This window comes from Megalobrama amblycephala, linkage group LG21 (assembly GCF_018812025.1).
Source record: "Megalobrama amblycephala isolate DHTTF-2021 linkage group LG21, ASM1881202v1, whole genome shotgun sequence".
Taxonomy (NCBI): domain Eukaryota; kingdom Metazoa; phylum Chordata; class Actinopteri; order Cypriniformes; family Xenocyprididae; genus Megalobrama; species Megalobrama amblycephala.
In genome coordinates this window covers 1274628-1298956 of record NC_063064.1, presented here as the reverse complement: position 1 = coordinate 1298956, position 24329 = coordinate 1274628, and the positions used below count along the sequence as shown (strand labels likewise).

At 38.3% G+C, this 24329-nt stretch overlaps 2 protein-coding genes across 3 annotated transcripts in view; both read left to right on the top strand.

Annotated features, from left to right (window-relative positions):
- iars1 (isoleucyl-tRNA synthetase 1) overlaps window positions 1-17958 on the top strand; it is a 98764-nt gene extending 80806 nt beyond the window's left edge. For both annotated transcript variants that reach the window (XM_048171961.1, XM_048171960.1), the window contains exons 27-34: window positions 2200-2312; window positions 2393-2488; window positions 4683-4859; window positions 8393-8513; window positions 10344-10469; window positions 12517-12660; window positions 12761-12913; window positions 17634-17958. In XM_048171961.1, coding sequence (XP_048027918.1) covers window positions 2200-2312; window positions 2393-2488; window positions 4683-4859; window positions 8393-8513; window positions 10344-10469; window positions 12517-12660; window positions 12761-12913; window positions 17634-17662 — 959 coding nt within the window. In that variant the 3' untranslated portion in view covers window positions 17663-17958. The remainder of the gene's footprint in view (window positions 1-2199; window positions 2313-2392; window positions 2489-4682; window positions 4860-8392; window positions 8514-10343; window positions 10470-12516; window positions 12661-12760; window positions 12914-17633) is intronic.
- Window positions 17959-23712: 5754 nt separating this feature from the next.
- The window catches only part of atp2b2 (ATPase plasma membrane Ca2+ transporting 2), a 184737-nt gene continuing 184120 nt past the window's right edge, over window positions 23713-24329 (top strand). Inside the window, exon 1 of the mRNA XM_048172015.1 lies at window positions 23713-23846. The gene's annotated coding sequence lies outside the window, so the exon portion shown is untranslated. The remainder of the gene's footprint in view (window positions 23847-24329) is intronic.

Genomic DNA, 24329 nt, shown 5'->3' with positions numbered 1-24329 from the left:
TTCAGCAAGAACCAATGAGGTTCATTCTCGTGTTACGCAGCACGTTTGAGCTTCAGCAAGAACCAATGAGGTTCATTCTCGTGTTACGCAGCACGTTTGAGCTTCAGCAAGAACCAATGAGGTTCATTCTCGTGTTACGCAGCACGTTTGAGCTTCAGCAAGAACCAATGAGGTTCATTCTCGTGTTACGCAGCACGTTTGAGCTTCAGCAAGAACCAATGAGGTTCATTCTCGTGTTACGCATCAAGTTTGAGCTTCAGCAAGAACCAATGAGGTTCATTCTCGTGTTACGCAGCACGTTTGAGCTTCAGCAAGAACCAATGAGGTTCATTCTCGTGTTACGCAGCACGTTTGAGCTTCAGCAAGAACCAATGAGGTTCATTCTCGTGTTACGCAGCATGTTTGAGCTTCAGCAAGAACCAATGAGGTTCATTCTCGTGTTACGCAGCACATTTGAGCTTCAGCAAGAACCAGTGAGGTTCATTCTCATGTGTTACGCAGCACATTTGAGCTTCAGCAAGAACCAGTGAGGTTCATTCTCGTGTTACGCAGCACGTTTGAGCTTCAGCAAGAACCAGTGAGGTTCATTCTCGTATTACGCAGCACGTTTGAGCTTCTGCGAGAACCAGTGAGGTTCATTCTCGTGTTACGCAGCATGTTTGAGCTTCAGCAAGAACCAATGAGGTTCATTCTCATGTGTTACGCAGCACATTTGAGCTTCAGCAAGAACCAGTGAGGTTCATTCTCATGTGTTACGCAGCACATTTGAGCTTCAGCAAGAACCAGTGAGGTTCATTCTCGTGTTACGCAGCACGTTTGAGCTTCAGCAAGAACCAATGAGGTTCATTCTCGTGTTACGCAGCACGTTTGAGCTTCCTCAAGAACCAATGAGGTTCATTCTCGTGTTACGCAGCACGTTTGAGCTTCAGCAAGAACCAATGAGGTTCATTCTCGTGTTACGCAGCACGTTTGAGCTTCAGCAAGAACCAATGAGGTTCATTCTCGTGTTACGCAGCATGTTTGAGCTTCCAGCAAGAACCAATGAGGTTCATTCTCATGTGTTACGCAGCACATTTGAGCTTCAGCAAGAACCAGTGAGGTTCATTCTCGTGTTACGCAGCACGTTTGAGCTTCAGCAAGAACCAGTGAGGTTCATTCTCGTGTTACGCAGCACGTTTGAGCTTCAGCAAGAACCAATGAGGTTCATTCTCGTGTTACGCAGCACGTTTGAGCTTCCTCAAGAACCAATGAGGTTCATTCTCGTGTTACGCAGCACATTTGATCTTCGGCAAGAACCAGTGAGGTTCATTCTCGTGTTACGCAGCACGTTTGAGCTTCTGCGAGAACCAGTGAGGTTCATTCTCGTGTTACGCAGCATGTTTGAGCTTCCTCAAGAACCAATGAGGTTCATTCTCGTGTTACGCAGCACGTTTGAGCTTCAGCAAGAACCAATGAGGTTCATTCTCGTATTACGCAGCACGTTTGAGCTTCTGCGAGAACCAGTGAGGTTCATTCTCGTGTTACGCAGCATGTTTGAGCTTCCTCAAGAACCAATGAGGTTCATTCTTCGTGTTACGCAGTCAAGTTTGAGCTTCAGCAAGAACCAATGAAGTTCATTCTCATGTGTTACGCAGCACATTTGATCTTCGGCAAGAACCAGTGAGGTTCATTCTCGTGTTACGCAGCACATTTGAGCTTCTGCAAGAACAAATGAGGTTCATTCTCGTGTTACGCATAACGTTTGAGCTTCAACAAGAACCAGTGAGGTTCGTTCTCATGTTACGCATCAAGTTTGAGCTTCTGCGAGAACCAATGAGGTTAATTCTCATGTTACGCATCAAGTTTGAGCTTCTGCGAGAACCAGTGAGGTTCATTCTCGTGTTACGCAGCATGTTTGAGCTTCCTCAAGAACCAATGAGGTTCATTCTCGTGTTACGCAGCACGTTTGAGCTTCTGCAAGAACCAATGAGGTTCATTCTCGTATTACGCAGCACGTTTGAGCTTCAGCAAGAACCAATGAGGTTCATTCTCCTGTTACGCACCAAAACAAAAATGTAAACCAGAACGTTCAGTTTTTGAAATTTGGGAATTTAATTATTTATAATGTTTTTTTTATATTACCAAAAAAGTTTCAGTTGCTCTGACTTCAGTCCCTCATGCTTTCACTGAAGCTCAGTGATCTGTTCACCTCCTCTGCAGGATCTATCATTGTGGACGGTCATGAGCTTCATGAGGATGACCTGCGTCTGATGTACAGCTTCGATCAGACCTCAGGAACACCGACCCAGTACGAGGCCCATTCAGATGCTCAGGTGCTCAATCTGTCCTCGCTCATCTCAGTCAACACGCTCCTGTCACAAAATGATGAGAGCGCAAATGTTTGTCTTCATAGGTGCTGGTTCTGCTCGACGTCACGCCGGATCAGTCCATGGTGGATGAAGGTGTGGCACGTGAGGTCATTAACCGCATCCAGAAGCTGCGCAAGAAGGTGAGGACCTGAAGTCAAGCGAGTCATTTCTATAGCACTTCAGATAATTCAGATTGTTTTGAAGCTGCCTTACAGTGATAAACAGTGATTCAATGATTCAAACTTAAAGGTGCCCTAGAATCAAAAATTGAATTTACCTCGCCATAGTTGAATAACAAGAGTTCAGTACATGGAAATGACATACAGTGAGTCTCAAACACCATTGTTTCCTCCTTCTATGTAAATCCCATTTGTTTAAAAGACCTCTGAAGAACAGGCGAATCTCAACATAACACTGACTGTTACGTAACAGTCGGGATCATTAATATGTACGCCCCCAATATTTGCATATGCCCGCCCATGTTCAAGGCATTAGACAAGCCAGTATTAACGTCTGGATCTGTGCACAGCTGAATCATCAGACTAGGTAAGCAAGCAAGGACAATAGTGAAAAATGGCAGATGGAGCAATAATAACTGACATGATCCATGATATCATGATATTTTTAGTGATATTTGTAAATTGTCTTTCTAAATGTTTCGTTAGCATGTTGTTAATGTACTGTTAAATGTGGTTAAAGTTACCATCGTTTATTACTGTATTCGCAGAGACAAGAACCGTCGTTATTTTCATTTTTAAACACTTGCAGTCTGTATAATTCATAAACACTTTATTCTTTATAAATCTCTCCAACGGTGTGTAATGTTAGCTTTAGCCACAGAGCACCATCAAACTCATTCAGAATCAAATGTAAACATCCAAATAAATACTATACTCACATGATCCGATGCATACATGCAGCATGCATGACGAACATCTTGTAAAGATCCATTTGAGGGTTATATTAGCTGTGTGAACTTTGTTTATGCAATGTATTATAGTCGAGAGCTCGGGAGGGTAGGGAGCAAGAGATTTAAAGGGGCCGCAGCCTGAATCGGTGCATAGTTAATGATGCCCCAAAATAGGCAGTTAAAAAAATTCATTAAAAAAAAATCTATGGGGTATTTTGAGCTGAAACTTCACAGACACATTCAGGGGACACCTTAGACTTATATTACATCTTGTAAAAACTGGTTCTAGGGCACCTTTAATCAAATATGAGACAATTTCAGTTGTAAAGCAATACAAAGACAATAATGTCATTATTCCTCTCAGTTCAGTTCAGTGTTGATTTAGTTCAAGTTCAATATCTGTGTAAAGTTCATCAATTATGAAATGTGAATTCAGCTTTAAGCAGCTCTGCACACAATAGAGTCATTATTCAGATCAAGATTCAGTTCTGCCTCCAGTGGTGCAGTTCTCGCTGGTTTTCCCCAGAGTAGCGTTAAGTCAGTAGATATTTTGGTGAAGGTCTTATTTCTGCCGTGTGCTTCCACACCTCTGACGTCTCCTCCCATCATGTGTTTGTCTTTGCTCTCTCTCTCTCTCTCTCTCTCGGGGTCCAGCTCACTTGTTTTTCCCAGACTCGTGAGAGATGCTATTTGGACAATGTTTCCACCCCAGAGTTCTGCGTTCGTTGAGCAGTTGTTGGGTCTTACAGCGCTGCTGTAATAAAGCTTAAAGGCAAACAGCGCTTTGAAGTTGTATGGAAATCAGTAAAGTAAGACTGATTTCCTTTCTTCACCCCCCTCGTCCTCCTTTTTTCTTAATAAACAAGCGTTTTTTCCACTCTACGAGCAGTGCGAGGTCTACATGTGAGGGGGAAGGGCACATGGACGCCCGCCAGGACCGAATTCCTCTCTTATTGAAAGTCTGAAAAAAATCTGAGGGAATTTTCCATGGGAGGGAATTAATTTTTCAGCGTTTGCTGAGATGAGAGCTGGTAACCAGGGAGGGTTCATGGAAAAGCAGAAGCCATTGTGGGATTTTTTTTTTCCCCTTGTTGTTCAAAGGTACCGAATGCCCAAGCCCATATTTTCCACAACAAGCCCGTTTGTTTTCTCATAGTGTCTGCTTTGGGAAATTTAATTAGCACTTGCTGCCATTTCCCAGTACACATCTGATTTTTCTTACCCTTTGAAATGAAGGCAGATTAAATGAGCTGTTCTGAGAGACTCGAGCACAATAAATGACCAGTGACATCTTTCAGAAAATGTTAATCGTCGACTTCAGGTGGCTTCAAACTAAATAATGTATAATATTGAGAATCATTTGAGTGACTGGTTACTGTACTCCTGCGTATGAGGCTTTAATGTGTCCAAACATGTCGTCTCAGGGTCATTTGGTCCCATCGGATGAGATCACCGTATACTACAGCAGTCAGCCGACTGGGGAATACCTGGATCAAGTCATCCAAGCACACACGGACTTCATCTTGGCCACTACTAAAGCTCCTCTCAAGCCGTATCCAGTGGCCCAGAATGCCAGTGTGATCGTCCAGGAGAAAACTCAGGTGACGCACTTGACTCTGAGATGCTCAGATACTCATTCTGCTGTCGGTGCTCATTTCCTGCTGTTTGTTCTTCTACTAATGTCCTGATACCAACATTTGATATATTCTGGGTAGGGATACACTGATGTATCTGCCAATAATAAAAGCAATTATATTTATTTGGCCATTGCCAGATTGTTTAGATTATATCCTGTCAATCAGAAGGGGGCAGAAAAACATGTCAGACTGAAACTCACACTGTGTGTGAAGAAAATGTCTCTTGTGTTGAATTTAGGGCTGTCAAAGTTAATGCGACAATAATGCATTTGGAACGTGATGCATCTTTTTTTTTTTTTTTGTCAAAAGGCCTTAATGATAATAAAAAACAAAGGTATGACATCAAAAGTATGTAAGGTAGAACAACTAGATCTCTTCAAAAGGTTTTAATTATATTTTGCTACATATAAAGGTATTTTAAATATTTTGAAGTATCAAAATGTCATTTGGTTTAACCGTCCAAAGGCCAATAGAGCCATTTCATTTGTGATTAAAATATCTTAAAATGTAATAAATGTATATATTTTTTATTCTGGCATGATTTTATAACATCATATATCAACATAGTGTAAAATGATATTAAAATTGTGTAGAAGTCGTCGCTTTGTAATGAGAATGAATGAATTTCATTGATGTCATTTGGAGTAACCGATATAAAGGGACCGTTTTGGATCAAGTCCTGTGGTTAGTATCATGTGACAGGATGTGACATCATTCAGACACTTGCAAAGGACCACATGGTCATGAAGCAAAGTAACGAACTCTCTCTTAACTATTTGATAAATTCATGTTTTCTCTTGATCATACGCATGTCCCGAAACATCAGGTCATTCGGTGCAACCGCTATAAAACATGAAAAATGTTGTAATATTTTAAAAACTTGAACTAAATGTAAAATGTTTGATTGTCCTTTTGTAAGCTAGCTAGATATCAGCCTGTTAGCATTGTTTGAAAATATTGTCATTTGGTGTAACCGAAATTTTGGTTAAACCAAATGACTTTTTTGATGATAAATTTTGTCCATCTTGTAAAAACTGACAAAAGCAGTGTTAGTTAATTATAAAAACCTAATAAAGAAATAAAGAAAGTGGAATAAAGAAAGTGTTCCGATAAATTTCTCTGTCGATACCAATAGACAATTATTCAAAATATAATATATAATGTTTTGTCCATGTTATTAAAGCTGCTGAGATCCAAAACAACACTGACTTTCATTGTATGGGCAAAAAAACACTCAATTTTTGGACATTTATTAGCTATATTAACGCTCAGCTATATAGTACATCCTACTTTATCCGTATACTAGGGCTGTCAAACGATTAATCGCGATTAATCGCATACAAAATAAAAGTTTGAGTTTGCATAATATATGGATGAGTACTGTGTGTAATTATTATGTATATATAAATACAAACAAATTAATGTATATAGTTAAGAGAAATATCTTATTTATGAACAAAATATTTTTATTTATATATAATATAAGTTATATAAAATATAAATAAATACATATACTTGTAAATATTTCTCAAATATATACATGAATGTGTTTGTATTTATATATACATAATAATTACACACAGTACTCACACATATATTAGGCAAACTCAAACTTTATTTTGTATGCGATTAATCGCGATTAATCGTTTGACAGCCCTACCGTATACATATAGTACACTCAACTATATAGCAAATTTCAAGCTGTTTGATTGGTTTAGATTGTCATGAAACTATATTATCGCACAGTTCTAATCCTAATCTGCTAAGATGAGACTATAGGGCATGAAGATATTTTAAACATTAACATCATGATTTTCTTTAAAGCTGCTTTTGAAACGGTGCATTGTGAAAAGCAATATACAAATGCATTTGATGTGACCTGACAATTTTCAAAATACCTTTGTGTTAAACTGAAGAAAGAGTCATACAGGTTTGCAGTAAATAATATGAGAGAATTGACTTAGGTGAGCTATCCCTAAAGCATGTATAAAAACTCAAAAGCTGTGGTTTGAATAAGACATGAACATGTTATATAATGTATGGGTGCTTATGTACCACACAGATCCGCTACAGCACTCACCATAGGGTCAGAACACAGAGAAAACTTTGTGAAATCATTACTGAACTTGAACTCAAACAGCACATGTAGTCTTGAGTGCTCTAGACATGCATTGTGTGCCTGCTAATATGAATACACTATATAACTCTTTATAGATCAAATATAGATAAAGCATCATGCATGATGATGCAGACTAACCGAAACGGACATAAGCAGTGTTGGGCAAGTTACTTTAAAAAAGTAATTAGTTATAGTTACTAGTTACTTCTCACAAATAGTAACTGAGTTACATCATTATAAGAGTAACAAATTACCAGGGAAAGTAACTATTGCGTTAAAAAAAAAATCAAATATGTCAGTTAACTTGGATGCCCCCAATATTAAATATGTCTAAAAAATAAATGATTATTTGTTTAATGTTATGTTTTAAATTCCTCTATTTGATTATGGAAAAGTGAACAACATGAGTAAGATAGCATACGTCATAAGATGCGCAATATATTGGGAGACATAGAGCCGGTCAGACATGATTTTGACCACTTCATTAAGTTATGTTTTGTAGAAAGTCTTTCTTTTAAAGTGAATTTCGTATAGTAAAAATTGTATCTTCATTTTAATCATTGTTTAATCAACCAACTGCCTGGATTTAATAAATAAGAAGCAAATATAGCAGAAAATATAATCATGACAATATAATCATGGCGCCGGCGCGATCACTTGCACGTGAACTGGAGCGCATCTTACAGGCTGAATGAACCAAAACTCAGCGGCTGCTTGCCTCACAGACATGAGAAATATATCTATAGAAAGCTTGAAATGTCTACTTTTAAACAAAATAATTCAAAACGAAAAGAAATAGGCTACTCTCTAATTATGTAATCTGAATGAAATGTGCATTTCTCTGTGGAGATGATGAGAGTCAGCAATGTCAACTTCATCTTTGCAGCCGACACGGTTTCAGAAAACTTTAGTTAGTTTATTAATAAACAATTAAAATGTCTCCTTACTGTTTTTGTCACATTCATAATCATTCGTTTTGCCGGTTCTTTATGGCAAGCTTTATGCGTGCACTTGAATGCCATATAGCCTATATTACGTAAATGCTCATTATCATGGTTTATTCTCTCCAGTATTTAAGAAATCAAATTAATATAAATGTGATTAGTCAACTAATGGCTTAAATGAACAACTACTAGTCCAACACACACACCAGAGAAAAAACTTTGCATGTCCTATGGCTGAGAGAGAGCTACTCGGATGAAAACCGCTTCAGTGAGCTCAAATATAGTATAGTATAGTAATTTTTTTTTTTTTTTTGTCGGTAACGCAGCCTCTGAATTGGAACTCGACTTGTGTTGTGTAACAGCATATCTAGAAAGGTATTTTGGTGGGAGTGCATCATGGTTGATTTGTGATTTTTGTTTTTGTTGTATGATAGTTGAAAGGCTCCGATCTGGAGTTGACTATCGTGAGAGGAGCCGGAGTCTCCAGAGCCCCGCTGACCACTGCAGCCTGCGCTTACGTCAACCTCAGAGTCACGCTCAAGGACAAAGAGCAAGGTACGCCTGAAGACACACTCACAAGTGAACGAATGCTTTTGCAAGCATTGATGTACTTTTCTTTTTCATTGAGCACCGCCGATACGCTAATAACTCACAGCAATCAGCTTATTGAATTAACCTGTTGTCCTGGTTCACATGCAAACCAATAACCACATTTACAAGACTTTATTAATAAATCGGGCTATTCCCTGCTAGCGACATCAAAACCTAATCATGTATCTGACTTGGCAGTGTTGCACTTATGTGAGATGTGATGTTAAATAAATCAGCGGTATTTTGACAGAATATATGAACATATACATGGTCTGCTTATTTAACATAATCAGGATAAGAACGTGCATGGAACACAGGAAATCGAGAGCCGTCTACTCTCTAAACCAGTGGTTCTCAAACGTTTTCAGGCGCCCTTTGTGTTGGGTGCATCGCTTTGGGGCCCCCAAAAAAAATTCATGACACAAAACAGCGTCAAACTTGCAATTTTAATCAAAGCAAAAGCATATTAAATTATACAGTGCTGGAACATCAATTCTGTTGGTTGGTAGCCTTATTGCTATAATGTTGGATTGCACAATTTATGATAAATTCTATATTCCATAAAATGGAACAAATTGTCATGAAACTGTTTTAACAGTTAGAACTGGTATTGCGTTGAAACTGATAGCTTACTTTGAGAAATTTTTGTTTTGGAAAAGTGCAACAAATGACGGAGACATTTTTAAGCAGAATGTTATGCAGGAATGAACAATGCAGAAATTACCCTTTTAATGTGAATCGAACGTTAAAACAATATGCATGGAAAGCAATAGAAATTACATGCAATTTTGGAAGTAAGCAAAGTTTAATTATATTTCCACACAAAAATAAATATTTAGCATATCCCGCTTTGAGAGGACTGTGGGACATGAGCAGGACAGAGCCTATCTCTTGTCTTGTTTTCTCCCAATGTTCCAAAGCAATGGACACGATTGTAAAAGGTCAGAAGAGTGAACTTCATCTTCTGCACGAGCAAGTACGAATAGCTATTTGATGCTGCGCTACCGAAGAAAACAAAATTAAATCACCTGTGCATGTGAAATGCAACATAGCCTACAAATAAACTTGATGTGCCTTACCATGTCCAACAAGCAGAAGCTGTGTAAAAACTTAATTTGACGTCAAATAAAGATTGAAGCTAGCGAGATACAGTGTTTTTCTCCTTTGCCTAGTAAAGGATGCGAATAGCCTAGGGATTACCAACGAAAGAAAGTAACGTTTACAGGCTAATTCATGGAATAGGTTATTGTTAAATTTGTGAAAAATCGCAAAAAACAAACAGAATACTAAACCGACATATGGCCTAATTATAATTCATGGGCTCACACATACCTCTCATGTTTGGCACAAATTCAAATGTTTCAGTGGTCGCGATGTAACATTTGGTTGCTAACCTTTCATTTCTATTGCTAACAAAATTTTGTACCTCACTCATGTTTGCTCCACGTTAAAAAGCATTCACGTTCACAATAATGTGTTTTGGCTTACCAATGCCGGTATTTGGCCACTGCGGTGGGCCAGTCATCACTCTGACCGACACACCCCTTAACAAAAGTGAATAATATTGAACATTAATTTACTATTCACAGTGAATGTAGATGAATATTGAACATTTAATTTTACATATTTCTAATTCAATTATTATTATTTTTTAATAATGTTCTAGAACTTTTGTGGGGCCCCCCGTTTGAGAACCACTGCTCTAAACACATGTTCGTGGTGCTGTTTGTCCATTCCAGCGGTGTTGTGCTCTCAGCGCCGTGTTTAAACTCGTTCCATTCATGTGTTTCTCAGAGGGTGTCGTTCTGCTGGAGAATCCCAAGGGAGATAACATACTGGACGTGGAGCGGCTGAAGACGGTGTGCTGCAGTGTCTTTGGACTCAACGGTGCGCCTGTGGCCATATTCAATGGGAAGACAGGTGAGATCTGGCTCACAGACACTTTACAACTCCAGACAGATGGACACAACAATCAGAACCTGGTTAAGAAATGGTATGGGGTTTTCGATTGACAAAGTGGCCAATATATTGATATATTGCATGTATGAAGTGTATCTCTTATGTAGATAGTGTTTAACCCTTATCTGCTGTTGGGGATGTTTTCATCCACTATAGGGTGTTTTTGAATCTTAATTTGGCCACAACTTTCTCTGTGTTTCAACAAATGGAATGATTTTTGGTGACAAATCTTATTTTGATACATATTTTGTGAAAATGCTTTGAAAATTTTCAAAACCTTAAAAAATACACTGTGGGCAAATTCACTACCCTTTCGTTATGTTCGTGGATGAAAACATCCACTAAATTAAACTGCTGTAAAAATGTATCAGATAAATATTTTTTACATAAATCTGTTAATCAACCTCAGTCCTGATCAAAACTACTAAATATTAAAAAAAAAAAAAAAAAAAAAAATTCCAGGATTTTTAACTCTTTTATTGCCAAGTTTATAAATGATGTCACTGATTTTTGGAAAAAAAACACACAAAATGACTTATTTTCAATATAAAATGTGATTGTGGACTGGATTTTTTTTTTTTTACATTTTATCACAGTTTTGGACATGTGAACGATTAGTAACAACATTGGTTTTGATGCATTGTTAGTTTTTGTGCAGCATCAGATTTTAATTTTTTCTCCCTCATTTACTGTTCGTGGCTGTTTTTGCCCCATTGACTTCCATTATAACGACATTTTTTGATTGCAAAGCCATGATACCATATAATCATGCATTCTTGATTGATGGTGGTTTTCCCTGTTGGGAAGAGGTAAAATTTGTCATTTTTACAGTTGATCACCAGGTGACACCATTAACCCTTTAGATAGGCCTGTGCAAAAAAAAGCTTAGATTCTGACTTTTATATGGAGTTATATGGAGTATAACAGCATATTATAGTGATAAACATGAGGTATAATTCATTTTGGGTATATCAAACAGGCAATCTTTGGTCTTATTAATCTATTACTTGTTCTAGAGCAAATAGATTTGGCTAAGGGCAAAGTTAAGTTTGATAACTTTATATTTTTATTTAACTGAAATCCTGTACTCACTAGAGCACTGCTTTGGTACTTTTGACTCAACTATTTGCTTGCATTTATTTCTGTTGTACAAACTTTTACATTGAAATTGACTCAAACAAGGTTGTAAACAAGGACGTTATTTTTACTTTAAACAACAACTTATAAGACACAACTGACAAATGCATTGACTATCGCTGTCATGGGAAATTCCCTTAAAGGATACTAAGACAAAGATATCGCTTTCCTTTCAATTGTTGGGATAACTTAAAATCTCAAGGGGACTTCAAGTGAATATTTTATATTCACTTGATACACTTATATGAATATAGGGTTGTAACACCGTGGTAAAATCACTGACGGTTTGTCATGACTTACTGCTGCTGTTGCATCAGAAAAGTCACGAATAGCAGGAGTTTTGACTAATAATGTATTTACAGATGCACACACATATTCAGCTTATTAATTAGGAATAACGGCGTGATTTTAATTAGCTGAACCCTTGTTTGCTCAGGGTTTATTTATTTGTCCATCTGTCTCTGTTTGGAGTTTACTGAAGCAGTTGAGTGTGTTTTCATTCAGGTCATTGATTCTTGAACTGATCAGTGTTTAGTCATGTATATATGCGTGTTCTCCATCTCATTTTTCTCCACGCTCACTGGATAGTGTTGTCACAATACCATTGTTTGAGTAATGAGCGATTGAACACATGCAGACACGTACATGAGCATGTGATCGCAGACAGTTTTAGTTAGCGCGTATGATAAGATTGAAAGATTCATGTATTTGTTTAGTATTGACTTGATAGTGGGGTTCTGGTCATTTGACTTCCCTTCTTAGTAGATGTATATAGGGAAAACAGTGGAAACTCTTCCTGAATGAATCCATCCTCTGAAGGTGCTCGAAATATACTTGTTTTTGTTCAGTCAGACATATTTGTCTCTTTCAGCGCTGCGTGCCGAGACTGATCTGATGTCTCTGAGCGGGAAGACACTGGCGGTGACCTCGGGTTCGAGTCCTGCCGATGTGAGCAGCTCAGACTCTCTGCTCTGTCCGTATGTCAACCTGCAGCTCGTGAACGCCAGTCCAGCAGGTGAGCTTCACTGTTCAGTCACTAACACCCAGTGTTGATCTGGTGTGTGTGTGTGTGTGTGTGTGTGTGTGTGTGACTCTGTGTGTGTTTTGTCCTGTAGAGTGTCAGACGGGAGATGTGGCCACGCTGCTCTTGATGAACCCGGCGGGTAAAAACCCCTTACTTCACCCTGATCTGCTGCGTGAAACTGCTAAAGTCTTCGGTCTGAGAGGAAGGAGACTGATGCTGTACATGAACGAAGAGCTCACAGAAGGTGAGGAACACGTCCGTTCACTCAATCTGTACTCAGCATGTATGGATATGAGAAATCTCCCACGTGTTCATTTCCCAGAACCCTTGTGAAACACCATACTGACATTCAATACCAGTGAAGGTTTGTTTGTTGATGCCACACTCCTCTATTTAAGAAGTTAAATATTAATATAAATCCTGCAAAACTGACCAGTTTACATATTTCTGAATAAAATGTGACTCAGAAGAAGGGCTTGATTTCATCCATCAGTATTGGTGATGTCGGCCAGAAAGTAAAGTTGTTTCAAGCCTCGAGTAAACAGTAAAAAAGATACGAATGAAGTCATCAGTGTATCTGACAGCAGCATCCATCATTACCGTTAACATTCAGATATTACGATACAAAAGTCTTCACTTGCTGTATGCAATAGAGCTGCATGATTCTGAACGGACAACTAAACTAAATAACATTATTTACTAGAGGTTCTGACAACATGTTAATTGTTGCAGGCTATTTAATTTGAATTAATTATTTTTTGTTTAAAACATTGGTGAATGAATGATTCAATGACTCACTCATTATTACTGAATGAATCAGTGTTTTTGAATGAATCTCTTGAATGAATGATTCAATGACAGTTACATGTTTTAAATCACTTGTTGCCACCTACTGGTGTAACGATGTAATTGATACAATCTTTATTTGAAGCATGAAGTTGCTTTCATAAGGCGTTATACTCTATTTTGATCACTACTGTAGACGTCAGTGTTTATATCTGAACTATAAACTTTTATCGCAGTACTTCTGTGATAATCTGAATTATTGTAAGACATAAATAATAATACAGAATAGAAATAATACTGTGTGTTTGACTGACGGCTCTCTTTGGATCAGAACGTAGATTTGAATATTCGTACTTGTCAAAGGTTTAATAGACCGAGCCGAGTGTTTGAGTCTTTAACGATTAATCGTGCATATCTAATATGCAATAAACTACACAGCAATATTTCATCACTTTTATTTTATTTATTTGGTTATTATTTTTCATTTTCCCTACAACCCTTGACTCATGTCCTTTATGAGATATCAGAAACATCACAGACGTCACTGAACGTCAGGAGCTGTTACTGAAGTCTTTCTGTCATGCAGTGGACTTTGACTATGAAACGATGAATGTGAGGCAGGAGCAGGAACTTGCTCACGTTCAGATCATCAAGCTGAATGTCAATTGCTTGGCCACAACATACAAGATGCTGAACTGGATTTTGAACTAGAATGATAGGAAGAGAAATGTACTGAATGATAATTCAGACCTCTGATGTTCCTCATGTGGCGGTCAAAAAATACTTTTTATTCCCCCCAATTAAAAAGAAATGTACTATATTTTAGTTCAATAATGTTTCGTTTTTTTTAGGGGATTTAATAGTATTAAATTATATTTATGCAGTAGTTATAAACCACTTCCTGAGCATAAACTTAAAAATGAAATTTCTAACTTAAACTGTTGTAAATCTTGAATGCTTTGGAGCACAGACTTCAGTTTGATCTCTTTTTAAAGATTATTGCTGGAGTGGAAAAAGTGAACTTAAGTTAAAGAAGAATTGGTTTATTATGAAAAATGCATGAAAATACTGTTTTCATGCATTTATATATATATATATATATATATATATATATATATATATATATATATATAAGAACAGTGTTTATCTGAAATCTAATCTTTTGTAACATTATAAATGTCTTTACTGTCACTTTTGATTGATTTAAAGCATCCTTGCTGAATAAAAGTATTCATTTCTTTAATTTCTTTTCAGAAAAATAAAAATAAAAATTCTTACTGACCCCAAACTTTTGAACGGTAGTGTATAATGCTACAGAAGCTTTGTATTTCAGATAAATGCTGTTCTTTTGAACTTTCTATTCATCAAGGAATCCTGAAAAAAAAAGTACACAACTGTTTTCAACATTGAAAATAATCATAAATGTTTATTGAGCAGCAAATCAGCATATTAGAATGATTTCTGAAGGATCATGTGACACTGAAGACTGGAGTAATGATGCTGTAAATTCAGCTTTGCATCACAGGAATAAATTACTTTGCCAAATATATTTAAATAGTACACAGTTATTTTAAATTGTAATAATATTTCACAATATTACTGTTTTTACTGTGTTTTTAATTAAATAAATGTAGCCTTGGTGAGCAGACGAAACTTCTTTTAAAAACATTGAAAATCTTAGTGGTTCCAAACTTTTGGACTGTACTGTATATATATATATTACTGTAAAACTGCAAGAAAATCAAAGAAAAAAAATCTAAAGTTGTGTTAGAAATGTAAAGGTTGATAACTCAAAAAATGAGCTTTCAGTAAGATTTTGTTTGGACGCAGTACCAAACGCTTCCACTAGATTAAATTAGTTTCCCATTCATTTCTAATGTGCTAATATTTGACTATTATATAAGATGAGCAAACAGTAATGTAATATAATGTAATTAATATAATATAATATAATATAATATAATATAATATAATATAATATAATATAATATTTGGTGAAAATAACTTAATATATGATGCATAATAAAAATCAATAATTAAATATTTAAAAAGAATCCTAATAAAATGTGAAATTCTATGAAATGCATGCAATTGTATTTGTGCTTCCCAACGTTTTAATCTGAATTACAGTCCTTCTTCATATTTGCTGTCTCAGTTCAGCTTGAGTTCTGAACAGTGTCGTCGGTTTCCCATCAGTCATCAGTGTGTGTGTTGAGGGTTCATTTACTGGCTCACTCACACTTATTCCACTGGAGGACACCTTCACTGCTGCTCTCCAGACCTTCAGTGTCACTTGAGCAATAAATAATCCCAAACCAATTACTGTGTGCCGGGTTACAGCTCCGCTCTAATGTGGGGACGTGGTTTCCCTTCAGATCAGTCAGATGAGGTCAGACCTCAAGGTCAGTCTGCTCACCTTAAACATTTTCAGAAATGTATTCATTCCGATTGATGAATCCAAACGTAGTGTTTACATAAACACCAAATGAAGTGATCGGGTTTGATGTGCGCATTTATGTCACAAGCTTCAAATTTTTCAAGTTTTTGTCATGCGCACACACTGCACGAATATAGCTTCCCACTGTTTGCACACACTATTCTCCTACACTGCTTCTTTTCCTTGTTTTAAAGAGAACACTTAATATTTATCTATTTCGGGTACTGATTAGGTACTGGGAACCGTTGTGCTGTGCTGCTTACATTTATCAATCAGTAAAAACACCTCTTCCCACACCCAAAATAAAGTGTGTGGATGAGAGACGTGAGGACTGATGGGACGTAGTTCTGCTCCTCTTCACAGAATAACACAACACTCATTTACGACATTTCATTTAACAACAACTGCAGCTTATTCCACATGTTTCTACGTCATTACACGCGTGCAGTCCTTTCGTGTTTTGGTTTTCAATCCGTTCAAGTGTTTGTGTCCTCTCGATTGGATTAGAAAAGGAATAAACCACCCCTTCCAATCGAAGCGAAATTTCATTCGGATCGAGCTCAGTCGGATCGATTCAGGTGTTTACATGAAGGCCTTTTAAGTCTGATTGAGCCGTCAATCCGATTGCTATGGATTATTTGGCTGCATGTAAACGTAGCCTGTGTTTCTAGTCAGTTGTGATCTGTGAATAAACATCCATTTAGAGCGATTTGTGAGTTTATTTAGTGATTTGTTCAGGGGCGTAGTTTGTGGGGGTTATGGGGGGGATGTAACCCCCCCCAATATTCAAATCCATCAGTTACAACCCCCCCAATACAATACAACCATACCAACGTTCAACCCCCCCAAAGTTGAAACCAAATCTACGCCCTTGGATTTGTTGAAAAGAACAGACTGAAATTAGATGTCACTGTGGATTGTGACCAACAATATCTCACCAGTGAACTACAAACACGTTCATTTGGCTGATTTGATTCCTGACTTGATTTTAAAATCCCCTGATATGTGTGTGTTTGCTGTCACCGTGAGGACCGCTGTGATCCTGCTCAGGTTCTTCCACAGCAGATCAATGTTCCTGTAAAACATCTGGAAATGAAAAACTCAATGGCCATTTTTCCTCATTTCTTTTCTCATCTCAGAGCCTGAACACGTTTTGTCTGCAGGCATCAGACCTGTACTGTTTGTCTGAAGCCAAACGCATCAGAAGAGAGTTTTGTTAGTTTGTTGGTGTCTTAAAGAAAGTGGGTCATATCCCAGAGGCCTCTTCTGTTCTCCTAGACATACAGATGAGGATGGCCGTCAGGTGCGTCTCGGAGATGGCAGATATTCGTCTCCCATGATTCGTCACCTGCTCTGAGAGCTTCTGCTCCACATCATCGCTGTCTAGTCTGAAGGCCAGTGAATAGAAACGTGTTCACTTGTTCTTACTGTCACTTGTGAAGAAATCCCAAATACTCTCACTTAAGATGGGACGCGAGGCATATATAGAGACTGCTGCACCTGAAATCACATACTGTATAGAGGGTTTTATATTTGATAAATAAACTTACTTTGCAGCCATTAAAAAGTATGTTTTATATAGTATGAATGTGTGTAACATGTTGTCACAAATCCTTTCCCATGGCCTCATGGTATAGTAACACATTCACTTCAGAAGACGTATAAATCCAGTGTGATTCTGTAATATGTTAATAACTTGATCCAGTAATTAGCAGTAATGTTAATTTTTTTGTGTTTTCAGAAGTGACGGCGTCCTCTCTGAAGACCTGAACACGAAGACCCTGTATGTCAAAGTTCTTCCTACGACAGCAGAAGCGTAACCAGATCATCCTGCGTCTAGTAAAGGTCCTCGCAGCAGCTCGTCCTCCTCGCGTCCGCCCGTCGTGATGCCGCTGTTCCTCATGCTTTCTGGGTTTGGTGTTGGTAATGGAAAAGGGAAAGAATGTGATGGTCAGATAAATCAATGTTTGTTGATCGACTCGTTAGATGAGAGTATTGAAGATTCAGACACTTTCTGTAACTGGAGCTTGTGGGGAAGCTTTGAATAAACCTTTGTGCAAATAAAACCTATGAATTATTCATTTATCATTATCTTCAGAATGGCACTGTGATGTGTTTGCTCACACTGAGAACAAATGCTGTAGAAATTTCATGAGGTAGACCAGAGTTGAGGGTCATCCTTATGTCTTTCCAAATGCTTCTGTCCCAATATTGGAAGATCATTCACAAAAGTTCATCAAGACATGGTAAAAGTAATCCATATGGTTTTAATCAAGTCTTCTGAAGAGACACAATCACTTTATATGTTGAATTGATTTAATTTAGGCTTTTATTCACATATATAAACATTGTTCAATTGACATATATTGATGGCAATGGAAGCTCAACTGTACTTGCTTGACACGTACCAACAAACCTCAATGGATCTTGCATGTCAAACAAGCATGTTTGAGCTTCCATTGACCATATTTTATGTGCTCTACGCATGTGCGTCAATATGTGTTTTGAAGATAAAGTTTGAACGACATGAGTGTGTGTAAATGATGTCCTATTTGTGGGTGAACTATCCCTTTAAGGTGTGGTCAAATGCATAATTTCTTTGAAATCCAGTCATTCAGTGGGAATCGACACTAAGTTTGCCTGATGGATTTCTGGAGGTAAAGAAATTACCTTCTGGATCAAGTTTGGCGAACTTTGACACACAAATTCGCAACACCGAACTCTTGATCTACAAAAAAATAGGCTGTTTGGAAAGCACTTAGGGTTAGTTTGTTTTTCCGGCAGAACATCTTTGGATGTTTATTTCATTGTCATTATTCCTGTATCATTCATATAGTATTTTGTAGTATCCCGCCCAACTTTCTTTGGCATGTAATTTCACTGAGCAACAGTAAATGGGGTGAGTTGAGTTTTTTTGTTGTCAAAAACGATATTCGGGCGAGACTAGATTTCCTGGAGGACAAAATTCGCATTTCACAGACAAACTTTGCGACTTTAATTCTGTCTGTTTTTCCTCATGCAGCCTCTGTAAATATTCCAGAGCAAATCACCTACTGTTTTTTGGTAAGTCAATGAAATCTAATCCCGTCCGAATGTATTACCCAACACTTTTAAATATAGATGCCATCTAATGAAAAAATAATACAATTAAAAGAGAGCCAAATGACGGAAACTTGTAAGACTGGCCATTTTAATGTTAGCGTCAGGTAAAATACATGTCTAGATTTCTCTGCTCGTTTACATTGGTTTTTACATTGTTGAAGCTGCCACTTCTATCGGGATGCGTTGTTTAGAAAACAAGCTTAATCATATTTAAAAATGCCACTAATGTGACAAGGCACAGAGCGTACATTTTTCTAGTTGCTGAGAGCTGAAAAATGTTCTTTAGGTAAAACGCAGCACTCATCACTGTGATTTTTTCAAAGTAGAGAAGGGGCGGGACAAAAACCAGTTCAGCCATCTCTTCATCCAAAACAAGGGCCAGAACAAGTCTACATTTTTATTTTCAGAAACAAAATGTCTGCGAAATCAGATGCTTTCGCTGATATTCTGTATCATAGCAAGAAAAACGCTGCTTCACCAAATCGCTCTCAAACGCCCGCAGCTAGGTGTTTTCAGAAGAGTGCATGGCATTTTCAGCTAGTTAAAATGCTTTGGTGGACACACAGCCTTATGTTTGAGCTGCTGCTTTTCTCACTCTAGACATTAATTCAATGAGCACGTGGGTCTCTAGATGGGTTTGTAAAGGTTAAACTGCTTTGAAGTTGTCACAGTGTCTTAAAGCTGTAGTGCTCATGACGTAAGATGCTGAAAAACATTGAAATGGCTGGAGATGTCATGTCACCTGCAGCGGGTTTGGTTGAATGCAGAGGTTCTTCAGCATCTGGAGCTGCCACCAAATTTATTGATTCACCAAACTGTTCTCAGCGGAAACCTCATCTGTCCCATCTGCCATCACCCCTGACCGTCGGATGAGTGGGATCATCCCTGAATCGCAGTGACTTGGTCTTTTGCTGCCACTGTGGCTGAGTGAATATTAAACAAACCTTCACCATCTGTCTGCTCACCACTCGCTCCCTCTGAAGTCACTGGAGGAGCTCAGAGCGGCCAGTCCGCCATCTGCTACACACATTCAGTCTGCTCAGCCATCACTAATAATTAAACTATTGAGAGACTCACACATGGACAGAAATCTGCCACTGTACGAGACTCCTCAGTCTCTGATTCGGCTGTTGGACATCTAAAACCTCTGTATTGTGTTTGCAGTGACAGACTAACTGAGGAAGACTGGAGACGTCACACTGAGATGAGCGTCAAAATACAAACCCTTTCATTGTTCAACCTCAGTTTCATGGAAGAATTAATATAAAGGTGTAAACCAAAAACGCTCTTAACCTCTCTGAAATGACTTCCACTGTAAGCGCAGTACTGTATCATGTGTTTTTCAACAGTATATCACAGATACTGTTGATGCCTTATGCTGAACCAAGAGCAAATTTCCAGCCAATGGAAAATCATAAATGGAAGTAAAGTACGTTTCTTAGAATAGTTGCTAAACACTGGCCTCAAAAATGACCCCGTCTTACAATATGTATCTGAAAACTTTACCAAGTCTGGAAATTAAAGCACATCTTTTGAAAACGTTTTAATTCACGGTCATTGCTCATAGATGCATATCCTGGTTTAGGCAGCTGCTGGTTGGAGATGTTTTAAAGGTTTCTAATGTTGTTTCTCGTCTCCTACAACAGGTTCACATTCATCCAAGATCAAAAACACTTTAATTCTCTCATAATATCCACTGCAGCATCAGCTCTTTTCTCTCAGTTTCTGAAACGCTTCCATCAAGGATTCGGTCTCTCTAAACCCCGCCTTTCTGAGAGCAGCTCTGCTGTGATTGGTCAGAAACCAAAGGCTCATTATCATAACTGAATCTCAGCTCTTGATTCACAGTGATACGAACAGTAATGACGGCGTCGGTTTTACCGTATCAATCTCAGCAGAAAACAGCGTCTTCTCGACATGAACGACACGAACCAAACTCTTCCAGTCTCAAATACAACTACAGTGATTGAGGGCGGGGCAAAGAGATGCTGTTCAGCCAATGGATGCCATAGGCTGGCATTATGCAAAATAGTTACAAACCCACGTAGGTTCAGCAGGAAGAAAGCCTGGAATTACTGACAACTCATTTCAGCAGTTCAGAATAGAGACAAAAACTCCATTTATCTTTGATCTTTGCAGACATTTTACATTCACAAACCGCTCTATTACATACTAAGGAAGGTAATATCCCAAAATTGACTGATGTCAATTGCTACTTAAGCATATTTGGGTGTTTGTATGAAGACATTTTTTCAGGATCAGCCACTGCCCGGTTTTGCTTCTGTCATCATCCTCCAGAATGATAATGTTGCCCGTACACACTGCTGAAGTGTTGAGACGGGTTTCACAGGATTACTGGAATGATTTCTGAGCCTGTATGAGGAACAGGGCGAGCTGTAGATTAACACCTGCTTCACCTCCAGAAACAGCGGCGTCTTTAATTCCCTCACACACAGTTGAGTGACCGCATTCCATGACGGATTGAGAGCCTTCTGAGGGAACAGACCTGGATCTGCTCATTAACTCCTTATGTTATGCTGCATACAACTTATTATATTGTTGTTATTGTTTAGAGAGACACAAACCAACTAACACCACAAAACATCACAGAATTCATCAGATCCACTAAAGGTTGTGTCATTTTCGTGACACAACTAACGGGGATAGTTTTGATAATGTTATCATCTGTACAAAGAAAAGTCGTTTTAGTACATTGTTGTCGTGTAAAAGTGCCCCGACTAGCTGATTAAGACGCACCTGATGTCACTTCCTGGTGGATAATGTCATTTAGCAAGTGGCTTTTGTTAAAGGGATTTTACAAAAGACTAAAGGCCAAGATTGGTAACAAAACTATAATATATTAGCATCATCACCAACGCACGATATTGTTGTGCCGAAGCAATTGGGACATACTATCACGTCATAAAATTGCGTCTTTAATGGACACTCCGTTGCATAGTTACGCACATCCCTGTCAATCATCTTGTGACAGTTAAAATCCTCCACATTTCATTTCATTTATTTTCCTACCGTAGTGGAAAAGAAATATCCCGTTGATCTGCCAGTCGTGGGTCTTTCATGCGGAGACTCTCATGTGTTTGCATTATGATGCATTTAAAAGTTATGGCCTTAACAGATTTTCACATTGTTTTTGCAGATGAAAAATAACATTAAATATCTAACCATTGGTTGCGCACGCCATGTTTGTAGTTTTTGAACACTTTTTATTCATGTTTGTAGTTCTGAACCCAATAGTCCTCCAAAGTGCATTGGGTTGTGAGCAATATTAGCCATTATAGGCTGCGTTCCAGTTAATTTTTTTATGCCCTTCCCTCACTAACTTGCCTCAGTCTGGTTGACTCGGATATGCGTTATTGCTTATGTTGCATGAGTGCCCACTACTGGCGGAACCCATGCAATGGGCTGAATCATCCCTTCGCAGTTTGTTTGACAAGCAATCTAACCAATCATAATGCCAAATCTGCCATTTTGTCTGACAAAGTAGTCAGGAGTTAGAAGATTAACCTCAGTGGACTTGAACTTGAAGAATGCTGTGTATTTACATCTTTCTGCGTTTTAAACAACATTCCTTCTGATGTTCATTCATGTTCATTTGATGCTATAAATGAACTAGTAGGAAGAGATGATCGGTTCATGAGCCACTTGAGCTGAGGCGCTACAGCGATCTGTCACGACACATTAAAGAGCTACAAAACGGTTTTTGGGACGTCAATTGGAGCGTCCTATGCCCTTGATCACTTCCACTATGGAGTTGATTTATTATTGAATTTTTTTCTCTAACGAAATTGTTTAATGCAGCATATATGTATATAGGTGTGTTTGGGTTTAATATATTAATATATCATAGAGTTGTTTGTGTTGGGGTAAATTAAATGCGATATGCGGTGATGTCACAATCGTGCTGCATTGTGGTATATGGAGCTGGCCGTAGTGTACATATGAAGTAGACTCAGTCAAAATCGAGGGAGTGAGGGTCTGTCCATATAAACTTCCCTCGTCCAATTCACGAATTGGAACGCACTTCAAAATGGCGGCAGGGATTCCCCCGAGGGGAAGTGCTTAGGGAAGTTTACAAATGCATGTCTAAAAGTGAAGTGGGGTGCCGCCATAGTGTGCACAGATCCACACTTCGAAAAATCAACTGGAAATAGTAGATCATCCGGGACTTTTGGCATAGTCAACATACAGTAGTATGCTTTGAGACACACTTATTGTAATCTCACATACTGATTAGTATGGATAGTATGCACATTGGGACGAAAGGGTTGTTCTCTTCTGATGACGTGTTTACTTGCGTGAGGGCGGGGCAACCTGTCACTCATGTGAGATCCACCAATAGAACAACAAAATCATGTCTAGTTTTTTCTTGTTCGAAAAGCCATTTCACTACTTCACAATGACACAAACTTCCCTTTAATGTCAAATAATGTTTTCTCTAACATAACAAAGAACAAAGAAACAAGTTTGAACGTTCTGAGAACATTCGAAAATGACGTTTTCATAACTCAATATTTTGTTGGCAGCGAAATTGTAAATGTCTAACATGTAAATCGTAACGCGTTTAGCGCGAAGTTTTTAGGACATCCCGAACTACTTTTAGCTCTTGTAAGAGAGTGAGGGTGTAATTCACACTGCTGCTTACAGATGAAAGGCGTTTGCCTCTGTGAATGAATGAAACTTCGCCATGTGTAGAGAGCCGCTTTCCCCCTCAGGGTAACACATAAGAGACGTAATGGAAAAATCTCAGTCACTTCAATCTACTCAAAGCCCCCGGATCTCCTGCAAACTCAATGCACTGGAGCTCTAAACACACGGCAGAGGACCAAACGAGGTAAGTTTACATGGCTTTACCGCGCTCGACGCATACTTCTCTCTGCTGAGATCATGTCATTGTTGACAGCATTGAGTTTCGGTGATGATGCTCCTCTGAGGAGCGCAGTGATCGAGCATCATCACAGAAGATACAAACCCTGAACAACTGACCAGAGGCTAAACAGAAGTTCGACATGGCTGGAATTAATGCATATAATCCGTAATATCTGCACAAGAGCCGTGCTATTTCTGTGTTTCTGTATTGTTCATGGCAGTGTTTATTGCTTGTTGTGGAAATGAGAACAGCGTTGCATTATATTTCACAACAGAATCAGACCTCGAGGAACCCGTGCAGAGCAATGATTGCAATCAAGCTTGATCTAATATGTCAACGTTATTGAGCGCTTTTTGCAGTTGGTAAATTTTGTTTATTCATAATTGTCCCATATTCTGGGCCGAAATGAGGGTATAAAGCAAGCAGCCAACTAAAGGCATTGCTGTT